At 43.6% G+C, this 15,567-nt stretch overlaps 3 protein-coding genes across 38 annotated transcripts in view; 2 read left to right on the forward strand and 1 right to left on the reverse strand.

Annotated features, from left to right (window-relative positions):
• LOC6506596 overlaps positions 1 to 2,194 on the forward strand; it is a 129,200-nt gene extending 127,006 nt beyond the window's left edge. For all 34 annotated transcript variants that reach the window (XM_044716232.1, XM_044716235.1, XM_044716238.1 and 31 more), the window contains one exon: positions 34 to 2,194. In XM_044716232.1, the coding sequence (XP_044572167.1) occupies positions 34 to 275 (242 nt within the window). In that variant the 3' untranslated portion in view covers positions 276 to 2,194. The remainder of the gene's footprint in view (positions 1 to 33) is intronic.
• A 565-nt stretch (positions 2,195 to 2,759) lies between these two features.
• Positions 2,760 to 12,493, forward strand: LOC6506615 (sodium- and chloride-dependent GABA transporter ine). Of its 3 annotated transcripts, none has more exons than XM_044716640.1 (10): positions 2,760 to 3,100; positions 5,266 to 6,154; positions 6,746 to 7,037; positions 8,545 to 8,723; positions 9,462 to 9,596; positions 10,515 to 10,644; positions 10,706 to 10,798; positions 10,863 to 11,814; positions 11,881 to 12,057; positions 12,116 to 12,493. In XM_044716640.1, the coding sequence occupies exons 2-10, from the start codon at positions 5,521 to 5,523 to the stop codon at positions 12,371 to 12,373; spliced, it is 2,850 nt and encodes a 949-aa protein (XP_044572575.1). In that variant the 5' UTR covers positions 2,760 to 3,100; positions 5,266 to 5,520; the 3' UTR covers positions 12,374 to 12,493. The 3 variants fall into 3 exon arrangements, with proteins under 3 accessions (XP_044572575.1, XP_014760573.1, XP_014760572.1); XM_014905087.3 differs by having other exon boundaries at positions 2,760 to 2,997; XM_014905086.3 differs by lacking the exons at positions 2,760 to 3,100; positions 5,266 to 6,154; positions 6,746 to 7,037 and adding an exon at positions 7,435 to 7,724.
• Positions 12,485 to 15,416, reverse strand: LOC6503994 (polyphosphoinositide phosphatase). Its single transcript, XM_001965176.4, has 3 exons — positions 15,228 to 15,416; positions 13,548 to 15,171; positions 12,485 to 13,490 (listed from the first exon to the last, which is right to left on the reverse strand). Exons 1-3 carry the CDS (start codon positions 15,306 to 15,308, stop codon positions 12,619 to 12,621), a joined length of 2,577 nt encoding a protein of 858 aa, XP_001965212.1. The 5' UTR covers positions 15,309 to 15,416; the 3' UTR covers positions 12,485 to 12,618.
• Between the last annotated feature and the right edge of the window lie 151 nt (positions 15,417 to 15,567).

A 15,567-nucleotide genomic window follows, 5' to 3' on the forward strand; every position in this document is an offset into this window, starting at 1 on the left:
TAGATACTTAATTTTTAAATCTTATTCTTGCAGTCAAACCGGCGGCTCAGCGTGTAGAAGACATTTGCGTCTCGATGGTGGGTCTGATCATCGCCCTGGTCATCACGGCTCTGCTGGCTCTCGTAGCCGTGGCCGTAGCTGTGTCCTGCTGGCTAATGGCCTACCGAAGACGCCCCAAGACCATCGCTCCGTTGCCCCATCCGCCGGAGTTCCCCAACCCGCTGTTCGCCAATCCGGACGCTGTGCCAGAGCCCACACCGGATTACCTGTCCTAAACGTAACGTAACCATACACTGACATACAAAACACATCTAGCTATATCTTTAGACTTTAAGAAAACCGAATTGGTAAAGAAATGCAAATGAAAACTATGTGAATATTTGAAAGGCACGTGCAAAAAGTTATGCAAAATGCAACAAAGAATATGTTAATCGCGAAATAATTTAAAAACTACCAGAAAGAAAAACAAAAGTTCAGTTGTGAGCTGAGAGCAAACGAAACTTTAATGGAATGAAATTGTAAAAAGGAAAAAATATGAAAAGCGAAGCGAAAATAATTTAGTAGAATAAGAAAATAATTTTATTAATTGTATTAACGTTAATAGTATTCTCCTTCCACTAATATGAGAATTCCGCGTAGTGTTTGTACGTTTAGCTGCCCATAAGATTTAGAAAAGAGAGAATAACTGCCAAACAGACGCGAGGAAATCTTCTAGAAGCTACAAACGAATTCTCGTCCTCTAACGACAACTTCTTCATTAGTCGGATACCAATATTAATATTGTTATGTGTACAACTAAAGACTTCCTATATGAATATTTTTAGGGTGTGGGTTAGCAGCAACGACACTTTGTATTATAGCACAGACACACTGCAAACTACTTCCTGTATAATTTAAACCGAGAACTCAACTCGCCTGTTTAAAATTGAAAACTGCCTTTGATTTCCAACAAGACCAACCAGAACAATGCACCCCAAAATACTCTCTAGCAGTATGTAAGCGTTCAATGGTGGAACATTTTCCCCCAGCCCCGGCTATAACCACTGGACAATATATTTCAATATATATCCCAGATGGCTTATAAATCTCAAAACACACACACACTCAAAAGAACAGACCAGACCCGGGGCTCGGAGGATATATCCATCGAATCGTTAGAATCAGACAAAACTATAACTGCCACTGAGGCGTGAATCGCGCACAAAAGATACTAAGATCTAATGCATAGGAAACACTAGGTTTGTTTTAATTTTAATTGCAACGACGACGACTAATGGAGGATTTGATATTGACCACTGTCCCTCGACCACTTTTACAACACTCTACTACTATTATTATACTACTACTACTATGATTAACCATTATTTTTGTAGTTTTTTAGTCAATTAATATTAAATTGTTGTGATTGTTTTTAATGCAAAAGAGATACTTCCACTAAACTTACTAATGTGTAGAGACAAAAGTATAGAGAGTACTTAAAAAGGCAACGAACCAGCGCCCAGTATCCGGATCCTGTAGCTTTTGCCATCCGGAAGAGGGCGCTGCTGTCAACGCGCCGGAAACTATGCAGCGAATTTTCGTTTCCGGCGCCCGTTTACGCAGCGCTTCTGTCCCTGATGCGAGCAAGCTGCGGGAGCTTATTCGGAACCTGGCCTGGATAATTAAATTATTAAAAATGAAGTTTTAAATTAATATTATTAAACGTAAACAAAATGTATAGTCACTACTTTAAGCCGAAGCAGAAGCAGAAAAGAAACAGAAATTTCTTTTAGAAAAATACCATGAATAATGAACTCGCACTCAGACACGTACACAAAGAGACAGAATTTGTAAATAATACACGGGCAAAAATAACTCTATGGTATTTTTAGTAGCGCATTATTGTGTATAGGTTTCCCCCCCTTTTGACTCTCAAATCCGAACTCTACTTAGCCAGGCATAAAATTATTTTCTTAATATCCATAACCCAGAAACGGGTACTTCTGAAAGAGTACTCGAGCAAGTGCACAAATCTTAAAAAAGCATCATCGTTCACAATTACCAAACACTTTTATTTTTCTTTACAACAACCGTATAAAACAAAAAAAAATAGAATTAAATTTGATTCTAGACGAAACTTTTTGCACTGGCAGCAAATATAAAAAAGGACATGAATATTGTAAAAAGAAAACAATAGTTAAATTGTACTTATAAAGAATTGTATTTAAAAAAGAAACAAAAAAAAACGAGAAACGAAAATAATTGTAATCGCTTATTGTAAACTAATAAATAAATAAATATAAAAAAATGATGGCTCTAATTATTTCAACTGGTTAGTGGCGATCAGAGGGGCCTAATTAAATTAAATATGCCTCCAGCTTTTCAATTTGCTTCGACTCAAATCTGGCCATTTAACTTATCAAGCTGATATGCCTTACTTTGCCGAATTGGAACCGCTCTTCTGCCACTGGCCTACCGAGCCAGCGGTCATATAATCAGAATTAATATTCAAGCTGTGGGGGACGGAGAACAAGCTTAACCCGCTTACCCCGAAGACGTGGTTCATTATGCCCATTACGGGCACCGCCGGTGTCGTGGTTGTTGTTATATCTGCCCGCTATCAACAAAAGCCGACTCTCCGGACGAGATATATACATGGAGCATTATATACTGGGTGTATATAAAGAGAGAGAGAGGGCGAACAACACCGATCCAGAGAAGGAGAGAAGACTGGGAGCCGAACGCTACCCAAGTGTCGCGACCACAAGTGTAAGCGATATTTGCAAACGTGGTTCGGATCATTCCGACATTTGACATCGCGCGTGGTGGCACGATTTTCCCGGGTCTCTTGGATGGATGGACCTGCACGTCCAATCCGAAACTCAGCGCGGAATTCCCTTCGAAAGTGCGGCAGCCAGCCAAATCGCAACCGAAAATTGCTGAAGACCCCGAACTGCAATCGCTTTGGGTATCAAGTATACGCCGCGTTATCTTGATCCGACCGATTGACGTTGTCGGGTAATTTAATTTGTGTTGATTATGTTATTACGCGTATTATGATTGAAATTAGGCATTGTTCGCTGGATCAAATGCCCAACGCAAAATTATACTAGTGGAAAAAGTGAATCAAATGCTAAACCAAGTGACAAAATGAATAAAATTTACATTATTAACTTTAATTGCCGGCGTTCTTGATAATCGCCACAATTAAAGTGTGTGATTATCTTAACTTTTCGGGTGTTGCCGTTTTTTGTTTGGTTTTCGAATGCAGCAAAACAATCATTTAAAGCCGCATTTAATGTCTGTTTGTTTGGGCCAACAACTGGCCAAACAAAAGTATTGTATAATGGAGCATTTTGCACCGACGATTAGCAGTCAAGATGGGCGCAGTTTTCATTAACAAGTCGAGGTGCTAATTTTTTTTATAGACCAACCCGCCACAATGGGATGGAATTATGCCAAGAATAGAACATCTGTTTTATGCTGCCGCAACCTGGCTTCTGCGGTTTACGACTTACGATAAAGTATTATATGGATCTTATTTGATGTCACTTTGGGTTGCCCATTGTTTGAGTTGAAAATATTTCTCAGGATTTCTCTGGTTTTCAAGCCTTTGAGAGTGAAAACGTTTAGCTTGGCTCCATAAGTGATTTATTTAACAGTAGATACTAATTCCTAGGGAGTGCGAAAATATATGGCTATATATGGATATATTTTTTTAAAACGGCTTCCTTATACTAATTTCCAAAAACAAGCATTCCAAAATATTATTTAAATATTTTGAGACAGATTCAGATTACATATTTAGCCTACGCGGGGAATCACAATGGTGTCCCATACATTTTTCTAAATTTTTAAAGAGGAGCAATCAGAAAATTTGCCAATAAAATTACAAAATAATTTTTTCCCACATTTTAATAAAGGTTAATGGAAAATCGATCTACGAATCGTTGAAGATATTGCTCGAAAGTATGTGATGAAAAGTCGCCAAGATGTGAACATCGTTTGGGGTCATATATGGAGGGTTTTCAATATACAGGGACCTCCGTATTCATCAAAAAAATTCTGCAAATTAACCTATTTATAAACAAACAAAAAAACAACAGATTTAAGGAAACACAAGGGTGTGCTGCCTTCGGCTTAGTCCGTGTCTACACTCCTACTTTTCAAAAAATAGCTTAATAGTTTTTATTCGCGCCGCGTTCCCTGGCTGAAATTTACATTTTTACAAGTTTTCTCTGGCTGATATCCATACTATATTACAATGAAGCCCCAACGTGCCCATATACATGGACATTAGTGAACATACAGAGACAATGTAAGATGCGTAATTATTAATTGCGGCATCGTTAAGCCATTCTCTTCATATTCAGTGACCCCTGGGCCGCCCGGTCGTGACAGAGAAGTCACTAGAGCAAATCAACAAATGTCATCGCGTGCCTATGACGCAGTCCCTCCGTTTCAGCTAAATCCCCAAAAACTTTCAAATTGAATTTACGAGTTGAAAAAAGCCCGATATGGGTAAGCTGGCAACTAAAAAAGCGTCATTCAAAATCATCAAAACGAAAGCTGTCGTCGAAATGCTGTCAAAGAAGGCGGCCCACGGGGGGACAGGCGATGGGCAGATGGAGGTGAAGGAGAAACCTTTCAGGTGGAGCCCACCGATAAGATACAAATTTGTATCTGTCAAGTCAAGTGCGAGTATCTGTGCGCTAATGTGGGGAGCTCGTGGTGGGGTTTATCTGTGGCGGTGATAAAATTAAATAAAATTAAATGGGACAAGACTTCAAGTTGTTTACAAAATACACAAATACAAAATATTTTATAAGTATAAGAAAAAAGTTTTGAAAAATTCCCCACTCAACGCAACAAACATGTTCTCTTTAATGATACAGCAATGATTTGTCAAAGTGCAAGTGTTTGTTTTTATGAATTCCCAAGAAAGCTGGTTGCGCCATTGCCAGTTTTTATATGATAACAAAAACCGTGTGTAAATAATAAATAAAGTTAATAAAATTAACTTCAAGTAACCTAAACCTCTTAAGTGGGATGAGTTTAAGAACACCATTAACTGACATGTTTTGATACATTTGTAGCCCTAATACTATTAGGCTAATAGTCTATTAGTTTAATATAATTTGAATCACTTTCAAGAAATAAATCAAATGTATTAAAGCACATAAAGATAACCCGTGGTGGTGATGGTGGTGCGTTTCACATGATTCAGTTTATTTTTAAAAAGCTTAAACTGACATGGTAAATAATAACAAAATTGTGCAACTCAAGGTTTAGATGTGATTTAAAATTGTGACAACTGGAACTCGCAATCGCAGATTGCGAACATTAAAAATGATAGATATGAAAGTGGCCCCAGCATCAGAGACCCAGTGCAAAAACCAACAACAGCTCGAGTCAAAAATGATTTTATGATAAAGCGACTAAAAAAAAACAAGCAACTAGCAAGTAGCAACTAGTAACCAGCAACTAATATCCACAAAAAAAACACGAATTTGTCCAAGACCAAAGCAAGTGACCGCCAAAATGTCAGACAATAAAGATGACTCTGCCACGCCCACCGCACCTGACCCGGTGACAAGCAGGGCCCCGCCCAGCGGTCTAACGCCTCTGCGGCACAGCCAATTGTCGGACAGTGGAGCGGAGAGCTGCTACGAGGGCGACGAGCAGGCCCGACTCATCCGCAGCCCTTCGGCGCGGGCCCACAAGTTTATCATTATCCCGGCAACACCTGGAACACCTGGTCCTGGCACCACAGCGGGACCACTGCCCTTCCGCCAGACCAGCTCCACGACATCTCTGGCAGCCATGGCGGCGGCTCTCCAAAAACAGCCACCTCTACGTCAGATTTCTCTAAAGTCACGGCCCAACTCGGAGGTGTTCCAGGCACAGCCGTCTCATCTGCAGGTTCAGACACCAACAGCGGGGGAGTCCACCTCAACGGTTACCTTCACCATCGACGATTCTGATGCCCAGCCCGCTGATCCCGTACCCGTGTCTGTACCAGTGCCTGGGCCCGCCATATCGCCATCGCCCGCAACCCTGACCTGCACCACAACAACCACTATGGCCGGAGATTCGATTGCTATTTCGCCGCTCAGCATGGGTCTTCGGGCTCGGATTGGCAGCCACCACAGCAGCATGCGTTCCGTGGCTTCAGGTTGGTGACCCACCTATTAAAGTTCCAAGTACCTGCATGTAATAGCTGTCTTTCAATTACTTGGCTTTGAAACCACTTCAAGACTTTTAATTCTACCCACTTCAAAAAGAATTAGAAATCTTGTTATTAAAAAAAATAAACTTACGACTCTTGATTGTTGATTTTGATTAGTTATTTTGAAGGTAATTTATTACTTATAGAGTTTAAAAAAAGTAAAAATAATATTTGTTTTAAAGGCGATACAAAAAACAAAATATTTGAGAAGATAAATTGGCAAATAAACTCAAGTTTATTGAACAAGATTAGTCTAGCCACATAAAAAATTAATTTTTATCTATCGAAAGACGTTTGAATTTTTTATATTTATTGCCCATAAAACACACAAAGTTGTAAGCTTAAAAAACAACAGCAAAGTTGTACAAATTAATTACTTTACGGCAGTAACTCGGATATTTCAGATTCAAGTCAGATAAGCCAGATATGTAAGGAATTTAATAATATAAGTATATATATAATTTTATATATTTTTATTGTACTTTGCTATTTTTTTTATATAAAAATGTTAATAAAATATTCTTAAAATCCATCTAGGTTACCTGCCCAGCCTGAATAACAGCAGTGGTAACCTGGTTGGAGGCATTGCCGCTGCCACTTCCGGATTACAGGCCCCCAATCCGCTGTACATGCAACCGCAGGCCTCGCTGAGCGGCAGTTCCTATCAATTTCACGACTTGGCCGCCAACCAGATCTATTCCGATGTGACCTCGGTTCGATCACTGGCCTCCATCGGGATTGGATCCACGGATGGGCGTAAGCTGGTCATCCGGCGGGTTCCCACCACGGCCAATGAGCTGTTCGACATGGTGAACCCGCAGACGCCACCGTAAGTTGCTTTTAGCTGCCAAGAAAAATATTTTGTAGTTGAGTGTAATTTAAGGGCAATTAGTATAACAAAGCGGTGGCGATAAAACGATCTAACATTGGCAGCAAATTTGGCCAACATTTGGCACCTTAGCATAGAAAGCCAGTGTGTGGAGCTTTTGGCAAACAGACGTTTTTAACACCATTGTGGCATCTTTGGGCGCGGGCGCCAGGCCCACATGATTGCCAACGGGCCCGAAACGTGTCGATCGCACACCTTCTATTTTTAAGCACTGTTCCTTAACTAGATCAATAGATCGGCACTGGTATGGGTGTTGACCTGGGCAATTACCACTTCATTGTGTGCATCTTGAACTGCGAGATTGCAGGCTGGAGCGCCGTAAAAAGTTCCAGATTAGTAGTTAGTAACGCGACAGCTCGAGAACCGTACAGTTCGTAGTCCCAAAATAGTTCGAGAGTCCTGACCTCCTGCCCCTCGCATCCCAGGACCCCAGTGATGGCGCATGGATAACGTGTTTTAAGGACATCGCCACATACACGTAGTACATAGTAACGAAAAGAAATAGCAGACACTTTCCCGAAACTAGTGTCCCGATAAGTTCGAAATGCCAACTCGCCAGGACTACGACGCACAGTCGTCGAAGCACTCGGAGCAGTCCTTCTTCCGGTTCAACCGGGTGGCCAAAGTGTAAGATCCCGATCGAAAAGAACATCTCAAAATGTTGCATAACACCATGGAATCATGGAATCATGGAATCATGGAATCAGGCCATGTCTGGCATTTAATGTGATCGTCAGATATGTGATCGTGTGATTTGTTTGCCGAAAGCATTAGCAATTGATTGTTGATTAAACATGTAGGATGATTTAATGGATAAGTGGACTGTTTATACCAGACATAGCACAACTCAACAATAGAGAGTAAATTTTGAATTTGCTAAACAGTTTATTTATATATGCTGGTTACTAAAGTATTCCTTTGAAAATTTCTAAAAACTCTTTAAAGGAGAACTCTTAAGTATTCCTTATACGAGTAAAATATGTGATCTACAAAATGAAAAAGAATTAAAGAGGAAATAGTACTATTATTATTTTACAGCCTATTATAGTAATCTTTAAATTCGGCTTTAAAAGACTATGATTTTGTCATGCACGTAATAGTTAAGTGATTATTCTCAATACCTTCCGGATTTAATGGAAACAAACAAAAGTGGGGGAAACTGAAACACGAACGACTGTTTATTTCATTGCAACACCACCACCACCACCACCACCAACATCGCACCCCATTGAGCCGCCATCCATGACATGACAGCCCCAGCTCAGATTCTCCGGCAACAATGCACCGGCAGTTGGCACCTCCAACGGCCAGACCCCCATTGTTGGTCCGGGCACATGTGATTGCGATTGCAATTAAGGCATTTAAACACATCATCTAATAGCTGAGATTTACTATATGGTGTAGGGAGACATTTTAAAGGCATTTCTTTTCAATTGCTGCTTTTCAGGCCGTTGGGCATCGATGACGATGACAGCTACCTGGACATATCCGATGAGGCGGCCCAGCTGAAGCCACGCCAGCAGCACTGGGCCAACAAGATGCAGTTCGTTCTGGCCTGCATCGGTTACTCGGTGGGTCTGGGAAATGTCTGGCGTTTTCCCTACATGTGCTATAAAAGTGGAGGTGGTAAGTGACAGCTAGAATGTAAGATAGTAGTTTAATAAAGCTATTTTGATAACCCTATTGAGTGGAAGGCTTTCATCTTGCCGGATTGAATGTTCCCAGGGGTCAGCGGCAGTTAATTCCGAAATTCACATTAAATATGAGGCCTACACCAGGGAAGGCTTAGCGGAAGTTACTCGTGAGAGTCCGGCAAGTGACTAAGAGTGCCGATAAGACAGATATAGAGATAGTAACTGAGATAGTTGCTTTGATTTTGTGCGACGACACCGGGTAGCTTTTGTTTTCTGTTCTAAAAACATTTGACAATTTTTCGCTTTAAGCGGCATTTCCGCTCCAGCGTTTAAAAGCCATAAATTAAAATTTGTTTGAGCTCAGCAACGACACACAAAATAGAGCGGTCACTGTCATCATCTGGACGGTGTCTCGATCACGCGAGCTCGGAGGCCTGCGTCCATCTTCATTTACACCGCTGAGACCGGCAGAGACTTGGACTTGGAGCTGGGCCCCCACATTTACGTTCCTCATTTCTCTGGGGCTCATTATAATGAGCTGATCCAACTGCCAAGAGAAACTGGCACACGACCTCCTTGTAATGACGAGGAGGGACAGTCTCCAGACGGACTTATGCAACTGGCTTTTGTTGATCTCAAATATTTATAATTAATTTAATTTATTTGCATAGCTGCTGTCGGACAGGGGTGCATATGTATATAAATATTTTCTCATTCTGTTTATTTTCAGGTGTTTTTCTCGTACCTTATTGCATAATACTGTTCATATGCAGCATTCCGTTGCTGTTTATGGAGCTATCCGTGGGTCAATATACTGGCCGAGGACCTATCGGGGCGCTGGGTCAACTGTGCCCATTGTTCAAAGGTAATTTTAGAAATATTCTGTTCTCAGGCCAACAGGTCGTATGAGTAACATAGCTCGTGTATAGACCCTGTACTTGACTAAAAATAATTATAATAGTGCTATTGCTTTTACGATTTCTACATTATGCCATAAATAAAAATCCCCATTGACAATCAAGTTCATGGCGTCACATATTCAGATTCGTCACGATATCCGGCGCCATCCCCAGAACTTCAAAAAAATAATACAATGGGTGTGCCCACCGACCATGACAAACAGAAATATGCTTCACTCTGTTTTAGCCAAGTCCATGGCCAAGGTCGGAACACTATTTAACCAGTTTTTCGAGCAATGTTATTCATTCTGATTTACACTAGTTTCGTGGCTCCACAGACTAACGCTCCAGTTACACATCCATCCGGATGGCTAATTAGAAGATCATTGTTGTGGAGGTGGCGTGAAAATTCGAAGGTAAAGCGGGAAAAATAAACTTCCTCTGCTTTTCCGCTCATCCCCTTCATGTGGGGCTAAGGCTATCATTAGTGAGATGAATCTAGCAAAAAGCCTTACAATGCAAGCGCTTAATTACTGTCAATATTTTGCCAAACAAACTACATTGCTGGCACGCCCACTCGCGACAACCCAGAGGCCAGTTTATAAATATTAATGACGTGCAAAACTATTTAACCAAGATTCGCGAGCCACATCGGATGGATTCCAATCCAATTGTCGTCACATGGCCAATTATGCAGATGAGTGCCTCCAGTCTAGACATGCGATTCCCAACGAAACCGGTCCGATTTTTATCAATAAAGGTTACGCTTTTTTCAATGCAACTATCATGCACACAGGCTTTAATGTTTAAAATAAAGATTAAGAAGTGCTAGTTTAGAATTCAAATATTTTTAGGTCACTAATGGCTTCTAATTTACATTGCAGGAGCCGGTCTGGCCAGTGTGGTCGTCTCGTTTCTTATGTCCACCTACTACAGTGTCATCATCGGCTACTCCATCTATTACTTCTTCACATCCTTCAAAACTGAAATGCCCTGGGTGGACTGCAGCAACAGGTGACTATAATTCTCAAGGCCTACTTTCAAGGATACGATAATAATAAAATGTACATTGTAGATGGAACACGCCGGATTGCTGGGTTCCGCAGCCGAAGGGATCGAACATCACTGCACCGGACACCTCCCGCACACCCTCCGAGGAGTTTTTCGAGTAAGTCCAGGAGGTGATGACTGTAATGGCAGATTAGTTTTTGACCAAAACTACCTCTTTTTAGAAACAAAGTCCTCCAGATTAGTGGTGGTCTAGAGTATCCAGGAATGATGCGCTGGGAGCTGTTTGCCTGCCTGATCTGCGCCTGGCTAATGGTCTACTTCGCCACGTGGAAGTCCATCAAGTCTTCGGCGAAAGTACGCTACTTCACAGCCACCTTCCCGTTCGTACTAATCATTATCCTGATGGGACGGGCAGTGACCCTGGATGGAGCAGCCGAGGGCCTGAGATTCTTCTTCCGGCCCAAGTGGTCCGAGCTGAAGAACGCCAATGTGTGGATCAATGCGGCGAGTCAAAACTTCAACTCCCTGGGCATCACCTTCGGCTCGATGATCTCCTTTGCCAGTTACAACAAGTACAACAATAACATCCTGCGGGACACGGTGGCGGTGAGTGCGGTGAACATGATAACCAGTCTACTGGTGGGAATATTTGCCTTCTCCACGCTGGGCAACCTGGCACTGGAGCAGAACACCAATGTCCGGGACGTCATTGGCGACGGGCCGGGCATGATCTTCGTGGTGTACCCTCAGGCGATGGCCAAGATGCCGTACGCCCAGCTGTGGGCCGTCATGTTCTTCTTTATGCTCCTCTGCCTGGGCTTGAACTCGCAGTTCGCCATTGTTGAAGTAGTGGTGACGTCCATCCAGGACGGCTTCCCGAGGTGGATCAAGCGCCATCTGGGCTACCACGAAATAGTGGTTCTCTTCGTATGCGTAATCTCGTGCCTTTTCGGAATGCCGAACATCATCCAGGGTGGCATCTATTACTTCCAGCTAATGGATCACTACGCCGCATCCGTGACGATCATGTTTCTGGCCTTCTGCCAGATGATAGCTATTGCCTGGTTCTATGGAACTGGTCGGCTATCAAAGAACGTCAAGCAGATGACCGGCAAGGCACCCTCCTTGTATCTCAAATCCTGCTGGCTCGTCCTTGGACCATGCCTGCTCTTTGTAAGTAGTGGGACAGTCCTTTATCTATGAATGGATACTATGAATGATAATCCCGAACCCTTCCAGGCCATCTGGGTGCTGAGCCTGATCAACTATCACGAACCCACCTACCACAATGGACGCTATACATATCCGGACTGGGCCTACGGCATAGGATGGATGTTTGCCTCCTTCTCACTGATCTGTATTCCGGGCTATGCGCTAATCAACTTCCTGCGCTCCAGCGGCGACACCTTTTGGGAGGTAAGTTTCAGAATCATAAACTTTGGACTAATCTGAACCTAGGACTATAATTCCACAGCGCATTCGAAACACACTGCGGCCGAACATCTATGAGTGCAAGATTTGCGGCGAACACCATTGCGAACACGACTTTCCGGAGCAGGAACAATTCATGCTGGCCCAGGAACTGGCCACCGTGTACAAGCCTACCACTAGCCATTTACTGCATCTGGGTCAGAAGGGCGGCTACAACCCAATGCAAGCTTCATCCGCGGAACATCCGTATCACACCCAATACAAGCCGCATCCGGAAACAGACGAGATGAGTGGCAAGTAGAAGTACGTATGTGAATGCCGGATGGAATCCCCTCTTCCAACGATAGACATTTCTGAGTATTTTTAACGAATAATTTTTTGTAATTTAACAGAAGAAAATAAAGTATTTAAATAAATTTAAGAGTGGCTCTCTTTATATTTCGATATTTTTAACATACATATTAAAAACAAAACTCAGTTGTGGCTATAAATAGGTGGATAACAAAGTGATTAAATTATAAATATATATCAGGTTTAACTTGAAAGCTAGAGCTTTTGAACGTATTGGTAGAGTACATCAAATTCCTCCAACTTGGGCACTGCATTGAAGGTTCTATGTGTGCGACAGTACTCCGCGTAGATAATCAGGCTTTGGCGGGGAACTACCGGTGGACGCACGCTCAAGTAGGAGTCGGTGCCGTAATCGCTAAGCGGACGTAGGGTTATTCCTCGCATGATCTTCGCCATTTCCTGGTCCCGCTGTGCAACAGCCGTCTGGGCGGGGTGAGCTCCACCGCTGGAGAGTTTGCCCATCTGAACGTACTTCCTGTAGATGGCCATGCTTTGTTTTGAAGGCGGACTGATAGTGCAGCCGTAGACCTGCTCCATGGAGGGAAGCACGGATGCTAGCGTCAAATTGGCCGGCTCTGTCGACTCTGTATTGTTGGCCTCTTTCTCTGCATAGCTAGCGCTTAGTTCCTCTTCACTAGAGCTGTCGTCTCCCTCGCTGGAGCTTGATGAGTTGCTGTTTAGTGATCCTGAAGAGCTACGGCCAGTCATTGAGGGATTCTGGCGGGCCTTCCTTGAGGTCTGGATTTGACGCTGAAAAGGGCTGTAGTTCGTGCGGAATGTGGGCATATAGCGCATGGCCAACTGGCTGATCTCGAAGCCGATGTGCTCGCTAAAGTCCGTCCACTTAAAGGACTGATGGTAGTTCGAATAGGCATCGATCATCTCGAGACCAGCGCTGTGCACCCGAAAGAGCTCCTTGACCAACTTGTTCGAATCGGCGCACGAATGGGGCAAACATTCCCGTACTTTGTGACGCACCCAGTCGGTCAACGGCTTGCTATCAGTGCTGGGCGGGAAGGCATTGTGCATGTCGTAGTCCGTCTGGAGCTCCCAAATGGGCTGTCCCTCTGAAAGACAAACTGGATTAATGCCTGCGAGAGTGGATTTAAGTTTGGCTTACTTACTTCTCATTAAGCTGGGTTTGTAGATGCCTAAAAAGAGGTTGATGCTATGCTGCTTCTCGGTGTCACTGAAAGTATTGCTGTAGTAGCGGCTGAGAGTTTGCATCACGTCGTTGCCTTGGGAGCCCCATGGAGCCGTCTTCCGATAGGTTTTGATGCGGTGAACCAACTGGGAGCCACCGTACTGCAAGGCCAGGGTATCGCCGTGCTCCTCGTACAAGTTCTCCAGCATTGTAACGCAATCCGAGTCGAATTCCAGCTTCGCGGACTTGACAAAGCCCAGTCGCTCCAACTGATGACCTAAAGCGCACTTTCCAATGGCAAACTGGGCCGAGTTGGTGCGATCCAGGCAGTCCACGCAGTTTGTACGGACGATGCCCGTCTGAAGGCTGAGATCACTGCCCGGAGCTTTGAAAAACATACCTGTCATCTGGACAATGTTCTCGGCGTGAATCGCCAACTGCTCCATGACATTCCCGCCACTCTGGCGGCTCTGGCGCGCCATATCAAAGTGTATGTGCTTCATACGGTGCGCCGGCGGCAGAAACTGGTTGAGGTACCGAATACTGGTCTTCAACTCCTTAGAAATAATAGATTCATGCTTACGCCTTTCATTCTTCTTCACCAGATTCAGCATAATCAGCGGAGCTCCATAATGAAATAGCAAACGCTCGAAGTGACGCGACGGAGTTTGGGCGTACGGATCGCAAATATCTAGCTGGATTTGCGGCTTCGGAACCATCTTGCTGATATCCTGCGACCAATGGGATGGAATGGATCCACGCATCTGCGTAAATGCGCAAAGTCGCTGCCCGTCGCTGACGATTTGCTCCGTCTCCACCTCGTTCGCCACATCACCTTGGAAGTTGGCACCGCGCTTGAGAAATCGGGTTCCAGCAAATCGAGAACTGCGCCTGGCTATGAGGCATACGTTAACATTTCTTCCGAAAATGCTGATGCACGACTGGCTCACAAAGCCGTGAGTCACCTCCAACAGCCAGTCCTTTAACATAATGCCCTCCATCGGCTGCAGCAGGTAAGCGTTCCAAACGAACCGCTTCCGTGAATCACTGCGGAAAGCATAGTCCACACGCTCGTGAGCCTGGGCCACATTGTTTGTGAGCTTGTTCCAATCGGGTAGTGGCTCATCGTGGTCTAGGTCCACCTTAGCCCCGACGAATCGGGGTGCTGACTCATTATACTGAAGTGTTCGAGTGAGATCGTAGGAGTATGAGAAGTAGAAGTTACTCCGCAGGTCTATGTTTTGGAACATACGCCTATAGCGGTCTTCGTGAGGATGTGGCGGCCGCTGAGTCGTAACCTCATTTACGCGAACCATTACTGTATCCTTTATGGTGTACACCAAGTGACGGCCGATGTGGGCACAACACTTTCGCTTGGTAACCAACAGAAGGTAATAGCCTTCCAGAAAGCGCACAAATCCCAAGACGCCATAGGCAGATGTTACCTTTGGCGAGCCTGATAGAGACGCCACAAAGCGTCGGATCTCTAGGTTATTAAATTCATTAGCGTTTTCTTCGATGCTCAGTCGGTTGGGTGCTAATCGGTCGATGGATAGCAGCCGGAACCGCGTCTCTCGGTTGTTACTGCCCACCAAATACAGCCGCTGTAAGAAGAGGTGTTCTGTGGGTAACTTCCAAATGAAGCATGTATATTACTTACTGTTCGGGTCTCATAGAGCACTACTTTTTGGATACAGCTTATAAGAGGGTTGAATACTATATTCGGGTTTTCATTATTCATCTTTATGAATGTATTATTCCGCAGTTTTCATAGAATGTTTAGGGCCTTCTCCCAAATCAACAATAATCAACAATACCAGCTGACCAAGAGGTGGAAGAAATTATAGAGATGACATCGTGAGATGGACGGACTAAAAAAATATTTTTTACGATAAAAAACCTTTTAAAATTTACTTTTGTAAGGTCTGAAACATTAAATAAAATTCTGTTCGCGATTTTTTAATTACATATTTTTGAACCAATTGAGGTTGGACGAACCT

The sequence above is a fragment of the Drosophila ananassae genome, chromosome 3R (assembly GCF_017639315.1).
Source record: "Drosophila ananassae strain 14024-0371.13 chromosome 3R, ASM1763931v2, whole genome shotgun sequence".
Taxonomy (NCBI): domain Eukaryota; kingdom Metazoa; phylum Arthropoda; class Insecta; order Diptera; family Drosophilidae; genus Drosophila; species Drosophila ananassae.

What these genes read in the sequence shown, in the direction of transcription:
- LOC6506615 (XM_044716640.1), top strand. Translation starts at nt 5,521, where the DNA reads ATGTCAGACAATAAAGATGACTCTGCCACGCCCACCGCACCTGACCCG. An exon ending in GTGAACCCGCAGACGCCACC is followed by an intron (nt 7,038 to 8,544) that starts GTAAGTTGCTTT and finishes GCTGCTTTTCAG; the next exon opens with GCCGTTGGGCATCGATGACG. An exon ending in GTGCTATAAAAGTGGAGGTG is followed by an intron (nt 8,724 to 9,461) that starts GTAAGTGACAGC and finishes GTTTATTTTCAG; the next exon opens with GTGTTTTTCTCGTACCTTAT.
- LOC6503994 (XM_001965176.4), bottom strand. Translation starts at nt 15,308, where the DNA reads ATGAATAATGAAAACCCGAATATAGTATTCAACCCTCTTATAAGCTGT. An exon ending in TGCTCTATGAGACCCGAACA is followed by an intron (nt 15,172 to 15,227) that starts GTAAGTAATATA and finishes CTCTTCTTACAG; the next exon opens with CGGCTGTATTTGGTGGGCAG. An exon ending in CAAACCCAGCTTAATGAGAA is followed by an intron (nt 13,491 to 13,547) that starts GTAAGTAAGCCA and finishes TTTGTCTTTCAG; the next exon opens with AGGGACAGCCCATTTGGGAG.